The sequence below is a fragment of the Balaenoptera physalus genome, assembly GCF_965194825.1.
Source record: "Balaenoptera physalus genome assembly, chromosome: 14".
Taxonomy (NCBI): domain Eukaryota; kingdom Metazoa; phylum Chordata; class Mammalia; order Artiodactyla; family Balaenopteridae; genus Balaenoptera; species Balaenoptera physalus.
The window spans coordinates 55,355,658-55,366,419 of NC_138893.1; the positions used below are offsets into that span (position 1 = coordinate 55,355,658).

Consider the following 10,762-nt stretch of genomic DNA (forward strand, 5'->3'; position numbering starts at 1 on the left):
AAGCTGCAGGATTGTTATCAAGGACTGTCTCTGAACTCAAATGGGTGAGTCTTCTCACCATGTGTGTATGTTTTTGGTTTTTTTTTTTATAGGTACTTCAAGAAGGACAAGGCAGTTTGGTACTTTCCCAGGCAACTATGTAAAGCCTTTGTATCTATAAGAAGACTGAAAGCCACAGAGATGATTTTTATTGGAGGATGAAGCATAACTCATGAATTTGTCTCTTTATTTAAACCTTGAGTCAGTAGGAAAACTAATGCAGTGGATAAAGAAAGAAGCAAAAGAGAGGACAGAGAAGTGCATTTAAAACCTGAGCCTGTCTAAGCTTACTGCGTGTATCAGACAGGGCTGAACCACGCAGAAAAGGAATGAGGCAAGTTGGTATTTACTCAGCTGCTTCTGGGAGCCACTCCAGCCCTGCCCTCTTCCCGCGCCCCCCCTCCCACCCCCGGCTTGAGTAATCTGACCTGCAGCATGGTCCAGGAGCAGTTAGGCCAGAAATGCTTCTTGCTGCTTCAGGCTTGACCGGCTTTGGCTCAAAAGGGTCGTTTAGCCCACAGGAGCCCTCGGAGCACCAGGCAGATCCCCAGCCATCCTCCAGGGCTCCACACAGACCCCCCCAGCCGCCCCGGAGCCTGCCGGTCCCCTAGTGCTGTGAGAGGCCAGTCAGGGCTGCCAAGGCGATCCCTAAACAGTGGTGGAGACCCCGAACTACCCAAGGCCAAGTCCCTCACTGGAGGTACGTGGGGAAATGGAGGTCAAAGTAGGCGCCCAGTGCATTCAGCCTGCATGCAGCTTTGCCATTGACGCCCCCGATGTTCAGCCAGAAAAGCACACAAGGTTTGCCCCTGGAGCAGGGTGGCCAGGCAGATAGTTAAATTTGTATTTCCAGGTGATTGATTAAGTCAAGAAGCCCTGTAGCTTTTGAGGTCCCTTGCAGTGGCTCCTTCCCCATATCACTGGCTGTTATGAACGGTCACCTTGAGGGCAGCACAGTTGCATTTAGCAGAATGCCATTGCTACTCTTTCTTTTCTGGATTGTTTTAGGCCAGGACAGTTTGGGGTTGATAGGTCTATTCTCACAGAGAACCAGGGATGGTGTTCAGTGACTCATGTAACGTACACCCGTGTACACTGGATGCCAGGGGCCACTGATGAGCAAGGCATGCTCCAAGCCTTAGAAGAGGGTCACCGTGTCTCCATTTTCATTCCCCATGGGAGTCCAAGGACTACCCCAAAAGTAGGAACCCAGGGTTATGAATCCTGACTCACCCTGTGAGGCTTCTCTTTAGAGCAGAGGTGCAGATGCAGTGGCCCTAAGAATGAGGCCGTGATTCTGCCACTCCCAGGAGGCCGGTCTTTTGTGGGGAACAGAGCCAAGGACAGAGGCGCCTGGGGTGTTCAGTCACAACTTTATCCAATTCAAGGATGCTTATTGGCCACTCTGTTAGACACCTTGGAGAGATAAAGATAGAAATGACTCATTCCCTGCCTGCTGGGAACTCAGAGGTTGTTGGAGAGACAGACACACAAAAATACTAAATCAAGAGAGACTGTGATAAGTGCTAAGAAAGGTGTGAGAGGAAGAGATGAATTTTCCCTGAAGGGACCCTAGAAAGCATTGTCATATTTCTGTCTCCATTAGCTCACTTTGAACAACTAGGATGCTGGAAGAACCTTTGTCTGAGGGTGGTTTATGGCTGGAAATACTTGGAACTGTTTCCAGGGTCTTCAAACTCTCATCCTGCCCACAAATACACATCCAAGGTCACAAATAGGAGTAGCAGTTCCAGGTTGATAGGGTGTGTACAGGAACCCTGACTCTTTGCATATAGCTCAGAATTGGCCTAGGACCCATGTCCCAGAGTCTGTATAAGCACGCAAAGTTTGTCTTCAGTGCCTCAGCTTCTCTCTCCACTACTCATGACCTCCGTCAGCTGCCCACCCCCATCAGAGAGCCCACAGTACCCTCCCTCCCTGTCCTTCAAAGCCTGCTCTCAGGAAAGCAACTGCCACTGACTCCTTCACAGTAAAGTATAAATGACTGATAAGAGGAAGGTGTTATTTCTTCCCAGAAACACTGGTTTTTAACTAGAACAGAGCAGAGCCTTAATCCCAAGGGGAAAAGGCTGTGGAACTAATGGTGGAGGTGGGGCTGGGGCTATAGGTGAGGGGGGATGAGCTTCCTGGGTAGAAAGGGACTTCTTGATATTCCTTAAGTAAGACTCAGTGCTTTGGAAGGTCCACCTCACCATCCAAGGGCACTCTGTTTCTGTCTCTCCTCCCCCTCCGAATATAGTTCCCCCTCCGAATACAGTTCAAGTGCATATCCCCATGCATTTCACATAGCAGCATCACGCATTTTGGAATGTATATTGGCTAATGTGTTTCCTGGTCTTTCTTAGATGCAAACCATTCATAACACGATCTTATCTGTTTTTTGAGGGGTGCTTATTGATTAAGTAGGTAAGTTTGAACACCTCTTTAAATACAGCTAGAAAATAAACCAATTTGTAAAGCCACATTTGCATATGATGCCAGCCACATGACTTTGTATATCTCCAGAATCCCAGGTATGCCTCACCAATTTGCCCATCTTTAATAAACTCATCTGTTAAAATTTGCATCAAACTTCAGCTTCCCACATATGACACAACAAGGAACAAAGGGTTCCAACTGCCCCTTTGTCTTCAGACATTTAGTAATACAAAATACCTATTTTTATGCTGAGATATTTATACAGGTTTATTAATCGCAAGTGCAACTAACTGGCGGCATGCCCTGCAACACATTTTGATAGATTAGCCATGCTTCTGGGTAAAGGCAAGCCCCACACTACTTAACTTTTGCAGTCTTTCTGGGATCAGTAAGAGAAAAAAAATCACATGCTTAAGAAGTGGGACTGTAAATATGTATATTTAACTTTGTATAGTCCATGTACCTACTTTGTATAGAAAAATAATTTTAAAAATTTGAACCGAAGGGGGAGTAAAATAAGGAAGTCATGAAGTTTTTTTGCATATTTAAATGAAGGAATTCCAAAATAACTTTACCTGCAGATTTTTAGCACAAAAATAGCCCTTGTAAAGTGTTATAATTTTAAATAATCATTCTTTCTGGGAGAGAAGGTAACTGTTATCTCAATTATAGTGGTTTTTCTTATTTTGTTTTTGATTTTTTTTTTTTTTGCAGTCCTATTTATCTGCAGTAGTATTCAGGCCTATTGCTAGAATAGGTTACTACAAAAAATATTATATTCTGAAAGAAAAATAACTGACATTATATATAACCAATTAAAGTATTGCCATTTAAATTACACACCAAGAGCATGTACTATGCAGACACAGATATTTCTGTTCATCTATTTTTCTTTATGCAGTGGATCGATCTGACAAATAGATGTTGAATTACTACATTGGCTGTACATGTTATTTAATAAACTTCATTCAGAATTGCGTGGCATATGTTTGTTCTTACCATTCATTGTTTCTTTCCTTCCCTTTCAAGTTTCTCAAATGAGACTTATATTCACCTCTTCAATGGCGCACACTCTCCTTTTCCATTCTTACTGGCATCTGGCTTCCCCCTCACTCCTTGAGGACACCACTTACTCTATTCTCCATAGGCTAACTCCGTGACACTCTGAATTGATTATTGTTGACCATTTCACCATTCTTTCTAAAATGTTTGTATTTGTTCTGATTACAAGAATAATGGCACATGTCTTTAAAAGCAAAAGTGACCATTATAAAATATGTATAATGGGTCTCGATTTACTCCACAAGACATGGGTACAGAAAATGAGACAGCACTTAGTTTTTCTAAACAAGTTAAATCTGGCTACGAGTCTAATCTTGCTACACTGGGTGAAAATGCACTCTGTCCTTGTGTTCACTCCCAAACCAAGTGTGTCAAGGCTGTGGCACTAGGCATCCAGCCTCCCCTGACATCTCCATTTGGGGTGGGGCCTGCTACAGCAGCATGGGTCTGTCCCATAGTAGAAAATCCCAAAACTCCCACCCTGCCTCTTCTGATGCTGTCCTTCGCCCTTCAACTCAAAGCACCCATTTGCACTGCTACCCCTTTGGGGTGACTCGGTGGAATCTCCTTTGCTTAAGCCTTCAACAGTCGTGGGAGAAGGATCATCTTCCAGGGGTCCGACAGCCTTGATACCAGGCCCTGAGTCACAAGCACTACTCCTGCCTTCCATCCCGTTCAACAAATCTATCAGCTCTACCTTCAAAATACCTTTAGAACCCAACCACTTCTATCACCATGGTCCAGGCCATTTTCTCACCTGGGTCATTGCAGTCACTTTCCAACTGGTCTCCCTGCTTCCACCCTTGCCCCCTCTACCTTAGTCTGAACAGAGCAACCAGAGTGATCCCTCTAGCGGCTACTCCTCTCCCTCAGAGTGGTGCAATGGCCTCGAGTCCCGAGGACACTGCCCTGCCTCCTCTCTCACCTCTGCCTTTCATCATTGTTCCTTCCCACAACACAGTCCTTCCGGCCTCACACTCATCAAGCACGCTTCAGCTTTAGGGTCTTACTACGCTGTCCCCTGGGCCTGGAAGACCCTGCCCCCAGAGCTGCATGGCGTCCTTCCTTCCTTTAGGTCTTTCTGTTGCCCTCTCGGGGAGGCTTTCTCTGACCACTTTATATGTAATAGGATCCTACGGTCTCCACCCCAGCATTCTATCCCCTGCTCTTTTCCTCTGCGCTTCTCCAAACACTCATCACCATCTGATATTTGTTTTCACAATCAATTGTATAAAGTCCACGAGGGTAAGGATTCTGTCTTGCTGTTACATGCCCAGCACTGAGAAGAGTGCCCAACTAGTTGGCACTCAGCCAAATGGTTTGAGCAAACAAATGGTTTGAGCAAACAAATGAGTAAATAAATAAATGAATTAAATTAAGCAATGAACCTCTCCAGACCAGAGATCCTAGAACTCAGAAAACTGACACTAATTGTGAAAGCAGTGAACCATCATCATGTCACTTTCTTACAGCAGCAAAAATAACAGAAATTAATCTCTTTAAATATTCTGGGCTCTTACAAACATAGAAAGTGAAAGTTCTCTGTAATTAAAGTCACCTCCCCACAGAGATCACCTAACTATCCAACGTATGATCCTCCAAGCTTTTCGCTTTGCGCATACAAAACACATCTCTAAACAAATGCTTTAGACAGTCTTACATGTTTTCCCTGTTAACAATAGAACTTGGACATGTTTCCATAATTTACTTAACCACCCCCCTATTGGTGATGCAACAATTTGAGGTTATTGCCAGCTTTTTACCACAACAATGCAGCATTGAGTAGAATTATTGGCTCAAAGAGCAGGAACATTTCAAACGTTAAAGAAATATTGCCTTCCCAAAAAATTGCACCAGTTTACACTCCTACCAGATGTGTGTGTTTCCCCACCACCCAGCTGTCTACTTCCATGAAAGGCTCTTCCTTGGTTTGCCCACCTTTTCTGGCCAGCAGCTTCTCAGTCCCCTTTCTAAATCTTCACCACATCTCAGCCCTCTGTTATTTTCTCTCCACACGTGCTCCTTCAGGAAGCAGACTCCCCACGACATAATTTGGCCCAAAGAGTCAATTGTCTGATGGCTCCTTTCATTGATAAGTAGTGGAAAACTAACATACTTGCTGGTATTGAGTCACATCCCTGGGAAGAAAGGAGCTGGAACTAGCCTCAGGCAGCAGTGAATCCAGAGACTCAAACTTTCTCTGTATTTGTCTTATTCTTGGCTCTGTTGGTCTTGTTTGGCTACATTTTCCCCTCCTGAATGCAGTAATAGGAACTACAGCTGCAGGCAGCGCCAGCCTCACTCTTCCAGTTCTCTAACTCTAGACCAGGCAAAAGGGCCTTCCTGTGACTTCCCTGAAAACAATTCCAGACCCTGGCAGGCCCGACATGGATATTTAGTGTTCCTTGACTCATCACTCGGGTTAAAGGGACTGGAGTGTGATTGCCAGGCCCACCAGAACATCATGGAATGGGGACAGGAGAAGGCCAGGCGAGGGGGTAGACTGCTATAAGAAGGCAGCTGGAGAGATAACTCAATGGTCCAAACTGGACTTTAGGCATTATTGTGACAAACTTTAGAAAATGGGACACCATTTTCCTGTCCCAGGACAAACTTCAGTGTAGCTGAATGTTGGCTCTCTGTGCAGAAGCTCTGCTAGCCAAGGTCTTGAGAAGGACACAGCGTAGGAGGACGTCCATCCAGAGGAGGGGGCTGATGTGACCAAGGGGACATAGCACAACTGTATCACACACTAAAAGTATGATTCTTCTGAAAAGGAACAAAGATTGGTGTCTCAAAAGTCATGAAGTGTTTGGGTGAGTTGTATGTGGGTGTACTGGACAAGTCTTAGCATGTGAAACCTATCTCGGGGATACTTAGCGGAGGCCTATTAGGACAAACGAAAGAAGTTACTACTTGATAACAGGTAATTTGTGGAATGTATTAGGCAAGAAGGTGGTTCAGATCGAAAATATTTAAATAGGATGGATAAACCACAAGGTCCTACTGTAGTATATCACAGGTAACTTATATTCAGTATCCTGGGATAAACCATAATGGAAAAAAATATTAAAAAAAAAAAAGCATGTCTCTATGTGTATAACTGATCACTTTGGTCCACAGCAGATTGGCACAACATTGTAAATCAACTCTACTTTAACAAAAAACAATTTTTTTAAAAGAGAATATTTAAAGAAAATTTAAGATGAACCCACAGATATAAAAGCCCTGATGAGATCATATGAATGACCACGTGACACTTTAGTTTATGAGGTCTCTCCTGGAGAACAACTACTCTGTTCTTCCAGCCCCCTCACTCTGGCATCATCAGAGGCAAAATACTGGGTAGATTGAGTCTCTCTGGCCCCTTCTGGCTTACTCATTTTTAAAGTGACTTCTGACAAACTCACATGAAACTGCAAAAGAGGTAGATCTGAGAATCATCTTCAAAATAGCATATATCATGTAGATTGATGAGAGCTTATATTATCAAGGTCAATGGATCTCAAAGTATGGTCCGTGGACCCCTAGGAGTACCTAATCCCTCTCAGGAGATTCATAATGTAAACTATTTTCATAATAATGTTAAGACACTTGTGGTAGCCAGCTTCCAAGAACGCCTTCAGTGATCCTCACCTCCGGGTATTCACACCCTTGTGTGGTCCCCTTCTGCATTCTATCAGAGTTGTGTGACCAATAGAATATGGCAGAAGAGATGGTATGTCAATAACAAGTCTAGGCCATAAAAGCCATTGTGGTTTCTGTCTTTTGTTTGAACTACACTTTAGAAATAAGTAAGTCCTAGTTGTTGTGTTGGATAAATGTGCTAATTCATCCAAAAGGAGGCATTAAAATGAACAATGGGCTGTGACATTTTTCACAGAACTAGAACAAATTATCCTAAAATTTATATGGAACCCATAAAGGACCCAGAATTGCCAAAGTGATCCTGAGGAAAAAGAACAAAGCAGGAGGCACAAACCTCCCAGACTTCAGACAATTCTACAAAGCTACAGTAATGAAAACAGTGTGGTATTGGCACAAAAACAGACATGTAGGTCAATGGAACAGAATAGAGAGCCCAGAAATAAACCCACACACCTACAGTCAATTAATCTTTGACAAAGGAGGCAAGAATATACAGTGGAGAAAAGAGAGTCTCTTCAGCAAGTGGTGTTGGGAAAGTTGAATAGCCGCATGAAAATCAATGAAGTTAGAACACACCTCTCACCATACACAAAAATAAACTCAAAATGGCTTAAACACTTAAACATAAGATATGACACCATAAAACTCCTAGAAGAGAACATAGGCAAAACATTCTGACATAAATTGTAGCAATGTTTTCTTAGGTCAGTCTCTAAAGGCAACAGAAATAAAAGTGAAAATAAACAAATGGGACATAATCAAACTTATAAGCTTTTGCACAGCAAAGGAAGCCATAAACCAAAAGAGAACCTACGAACTTCAAGAAAATATTTTGAATGATGTAACTGACAAGGGCTTAATTTCCAAAATATACAAACAGCTCACACAACTCAATAACAAAAAAAACCCAACCACCCAATCAAAAATTGGACAGAAGACCTAAATAGACATTTCTCCAAAGAAGATATACAGACGGTCAATAGGCACACAAAAAGATGTTCAATATCATTAATTATTAGAGAAATGCAAATCAAAACTACAATGAGGTACCACCTCACTCTGGTCAGAATGGCCATCATTAAAAATTCTACAAATAACAAATGGAGAGGGTGTGGAGCAAAGGAAACCCTCCTACACTGTTGGTAGGAATGTAAGTTGGTGCAGCCACTATGGAAAACAGTATGGAGGTTCCTCAGAAAACTAAAAATAGAATTACCATATGATCCAGCAATCCCACTCCTGGGCATATATCCAAACAAAACTATAATTCAAAAAGATACATGCACCCCTACGTTCATAGCAGCACTATTCACAATAGCCAAGACATGGAAACAACCTAAATGTCCATCAACAGATGAATGGATAAAGAAGATGTGGTACATACAATGGAATACTACTCAGTCATAAAAAAGAACAAAATAATGTCATTTGTAGCAACATAGAAGCAACTAGAGATGATCATACTAAGTGAAGTAAATCAGAAAGAGAAAGACAAATACCACAATATTGCATATGAGGAATCTAAAATATGACACAAATGAACCTATCTAGAAAACAGAAACAGACTCACAGGCATAGAGAACTGACTTGTGGTTGCCAGGAGGGAGAGGGGTGGAAGAGGGATGGACTGGGAGTTTGGGATTAGCAGAGGCAAGCTATCATATACAGAATGGACAAACAACGAGGTTCTACTGTATAGCACAGGGAACTATATTCAATATCCTGTAATAAACCATTGTCAACTGAAAAAAAAAATGCACAACCTAGAAGTTGAGAGTTATGTTTTAGTTGGTGGATTTTCTGAGGACTTCAAGCCCAGGAGACAGGACTCTCAGATAACTCTGAGGGACTGCTCCAAAGAGGCAAGCGGGGAGCCAGGATATATAGGAGTTTTGGCATCAAAGACCAGGTAGTCGGAACATCAAAAGATTATTGTTAATTAAAGAAAACCAGACATCTCAAGTTAATGAAATTAGTGCTTTTCTACGTGTGGGAAGATGCAAAGTCTGGGCTTACTGAAATCATTCCTTTGATGTGCTCCTCAGCTTTCTGGGGCCAGTATCCTGTGCTTTCTCATCCTGAGTCTCCTCAGGGTGCACCCTTGGGGGAGTGGCTGCAGCAGCTGACTGCTAGTTGACCAGCATTCTGTTTCCATCCTGAGTTCCCTCTGGGCTCATCGTCAAGGGTGGCTGTAATATGTTGGCTTGATAGCTGCAACATCCTTTGTTTACTGATACGGCAGGCAACATTTCTCCTTCACAGTCATAAATTTGACCAAGGTTTGGGAGACATTTCATGACCAATTTTTTGTCCCACATTGCTAGGAAGCTTATTCCTAGATCAGGCAAAGATTCTGTTGATATGCCACTCGAGGTGCTAATTTTGGGTCTGGCCCTGTCGACAATTTAAAATTCTCTGGATCTGTCTTACTAGTCTATTATGATCCAGAAAATGTTTTCCTTTGTTGCTTCTTCCTAGAATTACACTATTACAATTATTCTATGTAGAGTTTTAAGTGTGATCTATTTACTCAAGATGTTTAGTCATCCTGAATTTTGTTGGAGACCTGTTTACACATTGGGTAAGAGACAATGATCTTATAAAATAGACAGGATATAAGTAATAGAGCCAGTAACATTAATAAAGTCATAGTGCAGCAGAGAGAGACACACACAAAGCATAAACAATTTGGAAACAAAGAACAAAACAATGATTAGTATAACTAGTTGTAATCCGGTTGCAATAAACCATCAAGTCTACAGGAGAGCCAGCTGGAGAAGCCAAATTTTGGAATGATAAGGTAGAGAGGAAAAAAGTATACTGTTGTAAACAAAGATAAAACATTTTATCAACTTGTTGTAGGTCATAGCATGAGGTAAGATTTTTCTGGAAAACAAAGATTAAAAGCCAGTATAGGAATTCCCTGGCAATCCAGTGGTTAGGACTCCAAGCTCTCACTGCCGAGGGCCCAGGGTTCAGTCCCTGGTTGGGGAACTAAGATCCTATAAAAGCCGCGTGAAGCAGCCCAAAAAAAAAAAAAAAGTGATGGAGAGGGTGTGAAGAAAAGAGAAGCCTCCTACACTGTTGGTGGGAATGTAAGTTGGTACAGCCACTGTGGAAAACAGTATGGAGGTTCCTCAGAAAAGTAAAAATAGAATTATCATATGATCCAGCAATCCCACTCCTGGGTATATATCTAGACAAAACTATAATTCAAAAAGATATTACAGGCACCCCTATGTTCACAGCAGCACTATTCACAATAGCCAAGACATGGAAACAACCTAAATGTCCATCAACAGATGAATGGATAAAGAAGATGTGGTACATATATACAATGAAATACTACTCAGCCATAAAAAGAACAAAATAATGTCATTTGCAGCAACATGGATGCAACTAGAGATTATCATACTAAGTGAAGTAAATCAGAAAGAGAAAGACAAATACCATATGATATCACTTATATGTGGAATCTAAAAAGTATGAAAAAAATGAACCTATCTATGAAACAGAAACAGAATCAGGGACATAGAGAATGGACTGGTGGTTGCCAAGGGGGAGTGGGGTGGGA

At 42.2% G+C, this 10,762-nt stretch overlaps 1 protein-coding gene across 50 annotated transcripts in view; it reads left to right on the forward strand.

Moving 5' to 3' along the window:
* Window positions 1–3,462, forward strand: part of SORBS1 (sorbin and SH3 domain containing 1) — a 243,276-nt gene extending 239,814 nt beyond the window's left edge. For all 50 annotated transcript variants that reach the window (XM_082423545.1, XM_082423591.1, XM_082423594.1 and 47 more), the window contains one exon: window positions 93–3,462. In XM_082423545.1, coding sequence (XP_082279671.1) covers window positions 93–160 — 68 coding nt within the window. In that variant the 3' untranslated portion in view covers window positions 161–3,462. The remainder of the gene's footprint in view (window positions 1–92) is intronic.
* Window positions 3,463–10,762: the final 7,300 nt, after the last annotated feature.